Below are 15,018 nucleotides of genomic sequence, written 5' to 3'. Positions count from 1 at the left end.
TAAGTATCAACGTTTAGTATTTTAAAATGGAGCCACCCTGGGGCCCTTTTATCTTATACTTTGCTGAGAAAGAATGTTTTCCTTCCAGTAAGTTAGAAGTACTAAACTCAGGTTCCTAAAGACATGATAGCATTTAACAATGACATTAAACATTTGAGTTCTTACTGTATGCCAGGCACTTTACATGTATTCATGTATTTTTTAATATGCTCACAAAACTGTGATGTGGGTGCTACCATTATATCCATTTTACAGATGATAAAACTGAGGCACTTAGATTAAGTAACTTGCCTAAAGTCACACAAGGAATCTGGCTCTTTAACTTTAGGTTTAGAGGTCTATGTTCAGTCACCCACCATGCCCTTCTACTTTAGTAAATGTTTGCTAAATATATGACTATTTCCTTTTACAATGCACTCTCCCTAATTAGTTGTCTCTTTCACTTTACAAACTCCACAGAAAGCCCTTCAGGAAAAAACAAACAAGCAAAAAACCAGTTTAGGGCTGAAGATAGTGATAGCAGTACTGGAAAATGAACAGCAGTGCACATGGTAAATTGGAGAATGGTTGAGAATGTCATTCAGGCATCTTCTGATATGTGACCTGATTTACTGCAGAAGAAAACTGGCATATTTTATCTCTACAGGTGATCCGGATAGAATCCAACGCTACTTGAAACCACTGCAATCTCTCAATCCCAGGATGTTTTTCTAATTGAAGAACTCAAAGGAACTCATCTGCTGTCTTAACTCGAATTAGTCAGTGTTTTGAGACTGAAATCTGAAGGTTGTGAGGTAGAAAATGATTCATTCTATCCTGAAACCCTAGATCAGCACTTACCCCACAGTGATTCCAACTCTCTACCCTGCATTTATATCATGAAAAGACAAAGCTGGTTCTGTTGGAAAAGTTGGGTAAAAAAAAACATGGGCAGTAACTTCTCTGAAAGGTGTCAACTTGTGAACATGAACTTGATTCTTTAGACTTTTGAACTGGGAAAAGATAGCACCTTTCTGAATGAATTTTTATGCACTGTATCAAGAACATAAGAACTCTGCAGGATAAGTTCTGGTAAAAGAGCCTCAAGAAAAATAAAAAGCAAAGAAAGCTGTTCAAAATTTATTAGACAGCAGTTATATTAGACAGCAGCAATACCAATAAGTAGACACTTAACATTTTAATGCTAGAAACTGATTATTTTTATAAATGACTTGTAAGTAAAATTACGTATCAGTCAGATTAAGCATATAACAACTGAATTTTATTTTGTGGAAAGTCAGAGAGAAAGGGAAAATCACCATAACATCAATTGTCACAACGCATTTCTAAATGGAAGTAAAATCCATTCAGCAAAACTTGATCTGTAATATATCTTATGATTTACTCAAAGTTCCTACATATATTGAAACACATATGCCTACATTTAAAAATCTACAATCTTTATGAACAGTGTCTACTTATTTGCTACTTAACTATAATCTTTTCTCAAAAACATATTCCCATGTGATTTCATGTAGTGTTATTAAACAAATACTAATTAAAGATAAAGGTAGATCATCATTTTCAAACATAGAAACACAAGTGAAATAAACAATTTGAGAACATGTATGTTAGTACATTCATTTCAAAGCTAAGTCAACAACAATTTTCAATAGTCCAGCAATAATCACTACATTTGTAGAATGTGCCTCTTCTATTTGAATGGTGTTTTTGCTATAATCTGATACTGTTAATTTAATAACATGTTGTTTATTCAAAGTGACAAGTTTTTCTCCAAGATGTATTTTTATAATTATTTGTTGTTCAAATATGTCCTAAGGACGTAGATCAATAACAAATGGAAAATAGCTAGTTCATGAACAAAAATAACAAAACAGAAGGTCTTAAATAGAGATGAAATGTTTGTATTTAATGTATAATAGGGAACAATGGCCAAAGAAAGATTTTATAGTGAAGAATGAAGGGATATTCAGGATTCTTTAGCTGCTTTTTCATAATAATGGCCATAAAACTGCTTCATGGAGCCAGCTGTTGAAAAACATACTTGGACTATACAAACTATTTTCAATAAGGTCAGTTGATATTTCCAAAGATATATGAGTAATCAGTAAATATTACATGATGATCTTACGAATCACATTGATGTTCTAGCCCAGTGGTCGGCAAACTCATTAGTCAACAGAGCGGCAAACCGCGGTTCACAAGCCGCATGTGGCTCGCGAGCCGCAGTTTGCCGACCACTGTGCTAGCCCATAAACAAATCCCAACTTTTTACAAGAGAGCTGGCAGTCTATGTTCTTATTATACATAACTAATATTTAATCTAAAAATTTGCTATTGCTCCTTTAATTCCAGGCCCAAGAAACTAAAGTGGTATGTATTAGTGTTACTGATTAAGTATCATATACTTGAAATTTATAGTATTAAACCTCCATATGTGATATGAATATGAATACTGGTCTATGGACCAATGAAATAATTTTCTTCTCTATCCAATATTTTTTATCTAGCAGAAATATCTAAATCCAAATTGAGTGTTCTTTAAGAAACTGCAGCTTTCACTTGATATTTCATATGAAAGACCAGAAATATCTGAATTTAGACCATCATTAATACTCGTTTTGAAGGGCATAAAAAATGTTACATTTTGATCAAGTATTACTAAAAAGAAGTAGAAAGCCTTTCCACAAGTTCTATATCACAATGGTAAAAAATATAATTAAAAGATTTATTATAGAATGTGAACTTCTACCTCACTAAAAAAAAAAAAAAATCAGATATGTTATATAAAGACAGCATCAACTTTGGAGCTAACTACTTTTAAGATATCTCTAACTTTCAAGTACCTACAAAGCAATAATTGAGAGTTACTAACATAAATTTGAAAATATTTCTGAAGTGATAAAATGGACAGTAAATATATATAATTTTAAAGTGTACTTTACTGACTTCAAATATGTGAATTCTAAAGGTACCTAATATATGTTATAAAAATATCTTCTAACCGAGCCATATTGGTTTTCTCCCCTTCATATCATCACCATTTTAATACATGTTTTCTTATCTCCACAAGTGGTTTACCACTTTTAAATAATGTCAAATTATTGTTCTACTTTTTAAGTTACCATAAGGCTAGTCACTTGAGGTCTACTATCTATGTTTATTAATTTAAGTCAATGCAAGGTGGTACTTTTCTATATCTTGAGAGTCTTTTAAGATTCCTTTTCTGAGGAAATCTCCTAAGCCATTAGTTGCATTTGTGTTACCAACTGCTAGCATTAAAAAAAAAAAAAATAGTCTGATTCTTTAAAATAAAGATTATTCATGTATGTAAATGATGTTCCCTTGTTTATGCATATTGATGATCTCAAACTGGGTCTCAAGAGATGGATTTCTTGGAAACATACACTTTTGGAGCTGGAAAGGACATCAGAGATTGTCTACAACCCCTTCACTTTATGGTTGAGGACACGGAGCCCAGAAAAGATAGCTGAGTGACTCTGGGCAAGTTTCCTGAGTGGCAGAGCCAGAACCAGAAGCCAGGTCTCCTGACATCCTGTTAGGAGCCAGGTCTCCTGATGTCCTGTTACGAGCCAGGTCTCTTGATTTTTATTCCATGGATCTTTCCATTACACATACTGACTCTCTATTCTTTGAGGCTGTCTTGGGCTGCTCACACTGATCAAGCTGCTTTGTAAATGATCACATTCACCAAATAAAATGGCTTTGATGACAAGTCATGGGACCTTGGACCATACCTGTATAATCATGCTATATTCTAATTAATCACCATCTCCCTCTATCTGGAGCCTCAATGGTTCCTCACTGATCATACAATAAATTATAATGTTTTTTAACATAATCTAGTACCTACATGTGTCATGAAACTCACCTTCTCTTGACCTGCACTGTTGACCCTAGTCCTCATTCCGTTTTTCCAATGTACCAAACTCCTTTCTACCTCAGTACAAGACATTCCCTCCAACCAGGCTCTTCTCACATGCTTCGTCTGGCTCGCTATTAATCATTCTTTGGTCCTCAGTTTAAATACTAGACTTCCTAAAGAAGATTTCCCTAAGTCGAGCAATCCTTTGCAGGACTCCCACCTCTTATTGCAACCTATATCTTTTAGTGTTTATAATAAGCCCAATTAATGAATTATTCAATTACTTACTTAATGTTTCCTTTTCAATCTGCTACAATGTTTCTAAGAACAGGCACTCTGTCTATTCTTAATCACCACTCCACCCTCCAGTACTTAGCAGACTGTGTCTGGACCACTAATATCACAACAGCACGTATTTACCATAGCTAGTTGATTCCTATGCACCAGACCTTGTTCTAAATGTGATCATCTCGTTCAAATTGCCAACAATCCTACGAGGTTGATACTAGTATTATACCTACGTTACAGATGACAAAACAGAGGCATGGTGCATTTAGACACTTGCCCAGCATCACAGAGCTAGGAGGTGGTGGAACTGAGACTTGAATTCAAGCCTTCTGATGCCAGTGTTCATATTTTCTAAACTAATAGTATATGCTGCGGCACACTCAAATATTTGTTCAATAAATAAATAAACAAACATATCCACAAAATTAACAGTATCTCTAAACTATATAATTGGAATAACAACAACACATAGTACTTACAATATGTCAGGCACTTTCTAAAGAGCAGCATACCTATTTTAGTCATGTAATCCCATTGCATCCTTACAAAGTAGGCACTACTATTATCACCACGTGACACATGAGGGCACTGAAGCACAGAGAGGGGAAGGTTTTCTGTCCCAATATCATGTTGGTAGTAAGTGGCAGTTCTGGGGCTCAAACACAGGCAATCCCTATCAAGCCTATTCTCTTAACCTCCATTCTATACTGCCGTATTTGTGAAAGGCCATATCTGAAGACAGCTCAAAGTGAATAATAAGTTACTCGTGTAACAATCATTAGTGAACCTTGGAAGGACAAACATAAAGAGAGGAAATCCACCTGCTTAGGTTAACTTGACTCCCTCTACGTGATGGAGATAAAAGTTCCTCCTTGGCATATTCATATGCAGTAGCTCTGGTTACACTACAGAGAATTGTCAAACTAGTGTATACACAGTGAGAAAAAGTAAAAAAAAAAAAAAAAAAAAAAAAAAAAAAAAAAAAAAAGCCATGAAAAATCCTGAGCCATGGTGCAAGAAAGGAAAATCTGGCTAAAATGTGCTAAAACCTTTCCAAACTTCACTAAGATTTCAGGTGGACAAGGTGCTTCTCACTAAGCTCTTTAGTTTCTCTTTAAGTAATAAAATAAGGTTGGTGAAATCCTTTCTGCAGGTGATAAAGTATCATACAAATAATATTTTACTCGATATTCAAATCTTATATCTTATGTGTATAAGGGTCCTTCCCCCGGGTCATAAATCAGTTTTGCTCTCTGTGAAAAACTATTTGTAAAAAGAGTGTTTCTATATATAATGATTCTTTAAATGTACATGGTTAAAAAATGCACATGGTTGAAATTTTATCCTATGACTATGCCAGCACAATAAGAATTTAAAAAGAGACAGACTTAGCATGAGGTAGCATTTTTCTCAGACATAATACTTTTGGAAGTGTAGCTAAAAACAGAAGTGAATGAACAGAAAAATTTTAGCTCAAGGTTAGATGACTCTAGTCAGCTCATTTGGACAAAGGATAGATGTATTCATTCTAGAGTTTGGGTAGTTAGCAGTTTCAGAAGATGTGCTATAAATGTAAGGCAAAGCAATCTAGTTTTAGAAGTCAGATTTCACAGACTATGGCCTAGGTGCGATGTCCAAAGAATAGGTCAGGTTGGTCCATTGCATAAAAGAAAAGTGAAACATAAATCATATTGGCATATAGATGAAATAGCAATTTGACCACATATTTCCATAGTTCGATGCATGATATTGGAAGTACGAAGCACAGTTAATGCGAGAGACATTGGGAAATTCATTTAAATTTTCCACATGCTTCAGGTTTCCCAGATGCAAAACCCAAATAATGAAATCCTTCTTTCCAAGGTGCTGTCACATGCTTAGGTGAAGGATACTATATGGGGGTGGAGAAGGGGGAGAGACACACACAAAAAAAACAACCCTGTTATCTTTGCTCACAAAATGATATCTTATAACCTTACCTAATAGATTGGTTAACCACAAGGCCAAATCTTCTTTCATCGGTAGCAAATTAGCTTCATGTCTGCTGGCCAGCCACTGGCTATACTGATGCATATCAGAGAGGCCAGGTCCACTGCGTACCTTTGGGCTCAGAGCAGTGCACATTATTTATGCACTTGTAATACCTGTTTGGGAAACAAAAGAGCAATTGCTTTTTATACAGACCTCTCTTGTTAACATCTTGCTGCCAATGACAAAGTAAGGAACCAGATCCATAGAGATTTTGATGAAAGGTCAGGTTATTAATTATTAACCCTCAGGAAACACTATTTGCTTTATCTTTTCTGGTCCTATCACTGTTGACGAGCCAGTTGGTAGAAAATAGCAGCAATCAAAGGTCAAATAGATATATCAAACAGCTAGCCCTAAGCTTATGTCAAACATCATATTTAGAGTCCGCTTCTAAGACAAGAAATTCCACTCAAAGTTGTTAATTAAAATTTCAGCATCCAAACTGTAAATCCCCATTGTTTGGCTTAATTTTTTAAACCATAGATTTCTACAGAACTTTAGGAATGAGTGCTAGCAGTGACAATGTTTGCACAATTTATTGTAAACATATGGTCACTACCCTTAAAACTATTACGTATGGGATTAAGCACAATACTTGGTTCTTTGCAGATGCCTGAGCAATCATGGATTTACAGTTCAGAGAACTGGGTGGGAGACAGGGTAAAAGGTGTTTTCAAAGAGTCCCTTACTATACTTTTCTCATTTTACAGTTAATGAAAATAAAAACCATATAGGATCAGTGACTTAACCAAGATCATACAGCTAGATTATGGCACTGTCATCCTTAAACCTGAGTCTTCATATTCTTTCCAGAATGACACATTTTACAAAATATAACCCAATCGTTCTAACAAATACTGCCACAAATTTTTCTTTTGTCTTACTTTGAGTCTTTTCACTTTATGTGTTTTGCACCCTAGGTTTTGTTTGCAACCATCTTTTGAGTAGAAGTGATTAAATATCTTAAATCTACCAAGTTAAAGGTGATTTCATTAACCTGGTCACCTCATAGGTATCACAGTCCCCTGGGTGGGTTGTAGAAAAGTTGTTTGAATATATACTTGGCCTTGAACATAGCACTTTCGTATGCATTATTTATATGACCTAAGACTGTAGAAGTAACATTGAAGCAGCTAAGGTAAGAATCTCATACATTTAACAATGTGTAGGTCTCTATTATGCACACAAATAGTGCATAAGAAGTAACTAAATGCATGATAACTGAACCAAAATGAAAATACAACTGGCAAGAGGTAAGATTTATGATATAATGGGGTTTTCAGCTATATTTCAATAATTATGGTATTTTAAAGTTACCAATACAAGTGTATATATACTCTTGTCAGTTTTATTCTTTGAAACTTTACATAGTATTCCCTCCTAGTTAATCTCAAAGTCAAATTCTCTTAGCATAGGATAATTTTTGTCTTTTAAAGACTGCTTTTGAAAACATTATAATATACTGGTGTTTAGAAAAATGTCAAATGTGAACATCTCCCAAACATTTTGCTATAGTATTAGAAAAGACAGCTGGAGCATAAACACCTAAAAGGTGTCATAAATATGTAATTTAAAAGCACAAACAAATGCATTTCTAAGCAATTATGCCTTTGAGTCATTTTTGCAAACAGAAAAGGCCATAATTTTTCTTTGAAAACATGTTTTTATAAATATCTCCATATCTAGTTATCCATAGTAAAACAGTGCAAATGTGAAACATATGTTACTAAATTATCATTATAGGAAACAGAACATTATCATCGCCTATTCTTTTGTAGTTAATCATCACATTATTCATACAAAATCCTAAAATTTTCTCCAAATCCTGTCATTAAATATCAGAAACCCAAAACATTTTTGCCCCAGTTCTTTGAAAAAAATAGGTCTAGTCCCAGAAAAACAAAACATCTCCCTGTAGCTGGTTAGGATTCCTATAGGCTAGCTGGCCTCAGAAACAGACATTTAAGTAATATTACATTTAAGCACATGATTCATATATTTAAATAACTAATGGAAATCTTAAAAGGGTTACCTCTAAAATGCCTTTCTTCTCAAGACACAATCTCTCCCACTACTTTCCTGAAAGTGAGATGTGGTAGGTCAGTAACTTTAGCTACATCCTATTATGTGCTCTGCAACTTCCATTTAAACATCAGAGTCCTATTCTGCTCAGTAAAAGCAAGAAGACACCTCAGATTCTTAAGCTCATTGTCCAACAAAGAATTCATCAAGGGATAGTTTACAGTAAGCCTAATGGCATGTAACAGTTTCAGTGAGTCAGAGGGACACAATCCTTCCCCTCAATACTTCTAAACAGTGAAGTTTTTATTTTCTTGACAGTGGCACATTTATTTCTCATGGAGTCTGCCCTGTATTTTGCCAGACATGTAATTCAAACTATCTTCTAATATTTATAGATGATCATGAAGTAAAAACAGTGGGAGCAATTAAGCAATTTTTGTTATGCTGCTTTGTATATGATTGAAACTATATGCAAACCATTAAAAAAGTTTTATTTTACCAGGAGGTTAAAATGAGATAAAGAAGGCTTAGTGGGTCATCAACATGCAATAGGAGATAAGCAAGTAAACATACGCCAAATTGGTTGGCACTTAAAGTCACTGTCATGGATAGGAATTGTATTTAAGTCCCTTTTGAAAAAAAAAATGGGATTTCAATCCAAATTGAAGCTTTTTTTTCATAATTTAAGTCACCATCTGTGGTTCAACTGAAAGTCAGCCACTACATGGAGGTCTTGGATTTAGATATGGCCGAGACATGAATAAGAAACATGGGAATGAACCCAGCTCGCAGGAGTGTGGAAGAATTATTCCATGGTGAATAGTTTCCCATTGAAATAACTAAAATGGGGTGAACGAAAGTCAAACAAATTCGTATCACCAACATAAAAAGATCACTACAGGTTGTAACCTTTTTAAATATTATCATTTTTAACAAATGTTTAATTAGTGTGGATGCGTTGAATCAAATCACAAAGAACAAACCGAAACAAAAAGATCAGTTCTGATCTTTTGAATGCATTCAAAAGTTTTCAAAAACCATAAGCGATGCCAAAGGGTAGCTTTTAAAGATGGGAAGTGAAATGATTAATGATTCACTAGACTTGAAGAACAAAGTTAAAGTTTGGGAGACCAAAAAACATTTTTTTTTGTATACTATATCAAAACACTGAAAGATGTTAACATTAAAATTTGTATGATGTAAATATGTAAAAAGCTTGGTAAGTGATTTCGGTAAGAACTAAAAAAAGGCAATAGCTTTGGAGAGTGGAGCGAGGACTCCAATGCTGCCTTGAGTCCTCTACACTATGGCTTCTCCAAGGTTTATGGGTCTACCTAAAAATGGATAAGCCAACCCTCAGGATTTGGAATTCAGAAAAATAAATTCTAAAGTGAAAAACATGCAGAAACTTAATACAGAATTCTTCAAAGAATGTATTTTTTTCTTTCTTTCCATAGAAGTGATTCTGGAATAACCATTATGAATATGATGAGACGTGAACTAGCCCAGGGGAAGAAGAAAGAATGAATGACTCCGTAAGTAAAATATCATATGTGTAAAGACTGTTTAGTCTGTGGCTCCAGAATCCCAGTTGAAGACCTCATAATTTTGACTCTAAAGATAAAGTATTCCTTTACACCACCTAGAATTGTGCTTTATTATGACCAACATGATTCCTAGTCTACCTCTAGACTTTGTTGACATGTTATAAAAAATGCATTGCAATATTGCATAGAAAACAGATTGGAAAGAATAAGAATAAGATAAACATTATATCATTATTGTCTGCTATGAGATTCCACTAAAAAGCCTGATTAATGAATAATAATTGGAATTTCAGAATTGGAATCAGAAGTCCTGGGGTCAAACACTAGCTCTATTAATTATCCACTTAATAGCTGTTCTATTCTAGTTATGAGACTTTTTGTTTTTGTGCCTGAGTTCTTCAGTATGTACAATGGAGGCTAACATCTCAAATATAATCTTTAAGATTAAATATTTATGCCAGTGTTGGCATATATTTTATATTCAATTAGTACTAGCTAAATCTAGTATGCCAACATGAAACTTCCATTGACTTACTTTAAAAAGAAAAGCAATTCTGTAACAAAGTAGGAATGTTTTGTAGGCCTTTAAGTCACTAAGAGAAGACAAAGGGCAATGAAGAGGAATGAAAACAAAGTATTGATGAAATAAAATCATAAATATTGGAAAACTCAAAGATGAATGAAATGTTGAGCTCTAAAATGAGTAGTTTACATTTATTTTTAAAAACAAATTTTGTTAACAAATTATACTTCATTTTTGACAGCAGTTAAAGATAAGCTATTAAGATAGGAGAATGCTAGACATCCCAAAATAAATGTGAGAGGATGTCACTACACTCCTTCCCTACCCTGCACATACTCCTTAACTGTGGCCACTTAAAACAAAGAATGCTAATGAATTCCCAGTGAAGGGTCTCCACCCTAAAGGCCACCTTGTTCTCATCTGCAGCATTGACCTCACCTCTATCTAGTCCATTTTGTGTGTTTGGGGTGTGAAACAATGAAGAAACAACGTTTATAGGCCAGTAACACTATCTTTTAAAGTTTAAAACAAACAAACAATACCCCAAGCCAAACACCTTCCCAAAATCTGGAAGGAGAAAATGCTATCTTTCAAGCTAGACTCAAAGAATTAACAACTAAGGATGGCTCTTTCACCATTCTGAGTTCTTCATTCCTATGTGACTCATTTTAGCTCACCAATAACCTCTCTAGAATGCTACATATTCTCGACCAATGCCATGAATGCAAATGCTTAACCTGAGTCTAATCAGAAAATCAAAGCTCAAAATTTAATCATAAAAGTAATTCTAGATCTTGTAAGTAAGTGGACCTCCACTTCTGGCTAAGGGGAACAACTTGTCCACAGATTAAAGAAGCACCAAGCATAAAGTCAAAACAGCACTCAACAGTTTTCCTAATTATGTCATAATATCTTTAAATTTTAAATGGACATTAGAAGATTTACTCTTTGTCAAATTCCTGGTTCTTAATAAATGATTGGAGTCCTAAAATATTTTGCCCAATGTAACAAGGCTATGTAGCCACAGAGTCATTGCAAGTATCCTATCCTTCTGGTGCCCAATCTCAAGTAATGCTAACTCTCCTCCATGAATCTTTCTTACCTGGACTCCCATGATGATTTGTCTTGAATCAACTAATGATATGCCTGCAATAATAATTCCTTCTTAAATCATGACCAAAATATTAAGACTGAGTGGGAACTGATTTCTAGGCATTAGGGATTTTTTTCTTTTTCTTTTCTTAATTCTGCTCGACCACTTTTCCAAACAATTTAATACAAGTTTTTGGACCCCTACCAGATTAACATGGAACATAATTTGAATAGAAAGCCACCTGAAATTCATAAGTCAATTAGAATATTTAAAGATTTCCAGCAAAATTTCATCCAAGTTGATTAGGCAAACCTCACTTCATGAGATTTTGTTTTTTATATGCTGTTTGTAATGCAAAGATTTCTGTTTTTCTTAACTATAATGTTATTGACAGCTCTCAGTTTTCTACTCTCTCTCATGTAAGGGGAGAACATCAACAAAAACTCAACTGAATTGATCCTGAAAATGTTTAAGACAAAAATTACATGCATCTTACTCACTTTAACAAGAGATATGTTTTACCTTCACCCCAGTTATTTCCTCTAATCAGAAAACATGGAGTAGAAAACCTTGATAGTTGCTCAGGAGAAATGCAAAGAAACAGTGAGATTCTATTTGTGCCTCCATATCAAAACCACAAAGATACCAAAATAGCCTTAACATCAGCTGCAATTTTAACAAACTCCCTCTGCGCATGAATTGCTAGAGCCTCCTTACCTGGTTTCAACCAAGGTAACTTTGGCCTTCCATTATAGACTCCAAAAGTCTATTATGCAGACTCATAGCCTTGAAACAGAATTCTAAAATCTTACCTCCCATACTTAGGGTTAATACAAGAAAGACCTGCCATTTCACCCCTGCAAGTTTAAGTTTTAACTAAGATTCCTTAGCAAGATACTAGGAAACTCAGTGGCAACCACATGACCTTTTGCACCAGGTGAAATAAGTTTTGCCAAGTGAATCTATTTCCCAATAAAGCACAGTCCACATCACAAAAGTATGGTGTTTAGCCGCAAAGTAAAGAAAAAAAGCTCAAAAGTTTAGTAGCATACAGGTTGAAATCCAAGCTACCTTTCAGATGCAGAGAGCCATGGGTGAAGGCTACAAGGTCCCAAGCCTCAGCATCTGTCCCTTACCTTCTCTTAGGCAGTCAGAACCAGGACGCCCATGTTGGAGAGGACCACCACGGCCACCACCTCCCCCTCCACCGTTAGGGGGGAGCATTCCTCGAGAAGGAACTCATTGATGGGTTTCAAAGACAGGCTGGGCACACCAGATCCCAGCTGTAGTTAATCAGTGTCCACACAGCGAAGAGGTTGGGGGGAAAGAAGCAATGAGCACAAGGGCTTGTTCTCAGCCTTGCCTCTGTGAATCTCAGGGGACAGGTGGAGAGGAAAGGTGGACTTCCCCTGCCCGGCTGGCACATCCGACCTGCCTGGGCCTTTATTTTAACACTGGGAGGCCAAATGGGTGTTCCTGTGCACAAGCAGATCTTATTTCCTCTGCATAAGACTCCCATACACAACTGATCTAGCTTTGTTGGAGAGGGTTCTTGGGGAGAGGGCGGAGTTTGCCAGAGGAACAGAAAAGTTTTGCAAATCTATATGTAAGAGGAGGAAGGTGAAGGAGGGGAGAGGAGTAAGACGAAGAAGGTGGGGAGGGTAAAGGTTTTGATTTCCAAAAAGGTTACCTGGAGGAAAGTACTGAGCAACCCACCCCACCCCCAACTGTGCTGGAGTGTGGAAAACAATGGTTAAGCCCAGCGTTTGCTCCCTCTCCTTTCTAACAGTAGAAACTTCGCACGCTGGGCTAGGTTATTGGCCATTTACCTCACTGGGCTGATACAATGTAACTTTGCCAAAATAATTAATGCCTTCAAAACAAAGTTGTCTCCTCTGCTCCCCAAACAATTCCAGATTCCAAAACCCTGCTCTGTGGACTCAAAGAGAACAATGCTTCGCGAATTATTCCCAAAGGGGGTTTGATTCACAGGCCAGCCTTTGTTTGTTCACTTGAAAAAGCTCAACTCTGTCAAACTCATCAAGGAAAACAGAGATTCACCCCAAATCACACGTGTCACCCTTCTTCTTCCCATCCTGGCCTTCTGACTCAAGCAAAACATTCAGGGTCAATCCCTAAAGGCCAGCCCCACTCCGCTCCCCCACCCCAATAACAGCGTGCATCACAGCGGCCCTGGTGCCGGGAGGCGTCAGTGTGCATTCATAATCGATGTGCTAATTAGACACCCTCACTTCTGTCCCTGGTTGGCTGAGCCGCCCCAGCGGGCTTTTCGCGCCGCGGTCCCTGGGGCTGGTCCACAATAGGGATGAGGAACACATGGTTGTGTCCCGTGATTCAGAGAGGCGCCCCCTGCAGTGACCACCCACTCAGCACCAGAGCCCGTCCAGCGGTCCGCAGCTCTTCACCCCGCCCGGCCAGGTCCCCGGGGTTATTTTTAAAGACCTCCCCCTGCCCCGCCGCCCCCGCAGTCTCCGCAAGCAGGGCCTCCCGCCATCCCGCGCTGCGGAGCGCGCACGCTGCGGCGGCTGGGAGGGCTGCCCCCGCCCGCCCGCCCGCCCCGCTCACCCCCGCGTCCGGAGCTGGCTGCTGGTGGCTGGGTGCTGGCGGCTCTCAGAGGCGCCCGGGCTCCCGGCTCGGCTCCCGCAGCGTCTGGGGCCCGGCCCCCTCCCGGAGCAGGTCCTGCGGCAGCAGCGGTCCGCACCCCAGCAGCCGGGCGGCACAGGCAGCAGCTCCCGCCGCGCTGCCCCTCTTCATACTTCTCTGATGGCTCCTCTTGGTGCAGTTTGGGAAAACGATCTTTCCCCCTGCCAGAAACAGATTTCCTACATTTCATCAGTCCGCACAGACCGAGCGGAAGTCAAATGCTTACTTTTTCTGGTGGACGGCAACGCAATTGACACTGATTTACCCTTCAAACGGGGAGAGATTGTATTACAAGCCCTTGGCAGCGGTTCGGAGGTTGGGGCCAAGCTCCAGCCCCCTCTTTGACCCCCCAAACACTAACCTAAGAGGGAAAGGGCCTGGGGGTGGGGAGGGGATCATATTTAACTCCAGGGTTTTAACAGAGTCGATGGCTTTAGCACAATATTAAAATGGGGTGTTGGAAAAGTTGTGCTTTCCTGGCCAGCGATTTTTGCAGACTGGGAAGCATGAGCTTTCCAGTAACTTCGGCCACTCTTCGTTCCAAACTGAACAATTGGATTTCTTGCACGTCTCTCTAAAGATCAGCTTGTAGAAGAGGCTGCACTTAGGGCTGTTTTCGCTTTACAAAAGGAAATACAATTCCTCCTTCTTTCTCTCCGCCTCAGCTCAGCATGATGTGGAATGTCACAGACAGTGCTCCCCAACTGTTGTTTATTAGTTCGTGGAGTCTGAGATGGAAAGCCTTGCTGTGAACTGGACAGATGTTCAAGTGTCTGCTTCCCCGCTAATATATAGGTGACCTCTGGCTGAGTGTCCTCCTCGCCTCGGGTTACCACTTCCATGGAGCGTAGATGAAAAGTATTACACTTGGTTGTTGTTTTGTTTTCATGTTCATCCGATTCACGTGCATCTCCATCCCCTCTATAAGATGGCGTTGGCACACAGTATTCTGATTCTCTCATGG

The 15,018-nt window shown here is 37.8% G+C and overlaps 1 protein-coding gene across 2 annotated transcripts in view; it reads right to left on the bottom strand.

The window, feature by feature from the left end:
• GAS2 (growth arrest specific 2) overlaps window positions 1–14,261 on the bottom strand; it is a 122,378-nt gene extending 108,117 nt beyond the window's left edge. The window contains exons 1-2 of one of the 2 annotated variants that reach the window (XM_080643008.1): window positions 13,977–14,261; window positions 6,154–6,318 (exon numbers count right to left, since the gene is read on the bottom strand). In XM_080643008.1, the coding sequence (XP_080499134.1) occupies window positions 6,154–6,298 (145 nt within the window). In that variant the 5' untranslated portion in view covers window positions 6,299–6,318; window positions 13,977–14,261. The remainder of the gene's footprint in view (window positions 1–6,153; window positions 6,319–13,976) is intronic. The other variant, XM_080643007.1, reaches the window with a different exon arrangement.
• Between the last annotated feature and the right edge of the window lie 757 nt (window positions 14,262–15,018).

The sequence above is a fragment of the Plecotus auritus genome (assembly GCF_963455305.1).
Source record: "Plecotus auritus genome assembly, chromosome: 9".
In the NCBI taxonomy this organism is placed as follows: Eukaryota; Metazoa; Chordata; class Mammalia; order Chiroptera; family Vespertilionidae; genus Plecotus; species Plecotus auritus.
Note: the sequence above shows the minus strand (reverse complement) of the source record. Positions and strands in the feature narration are given on the sequence as shown.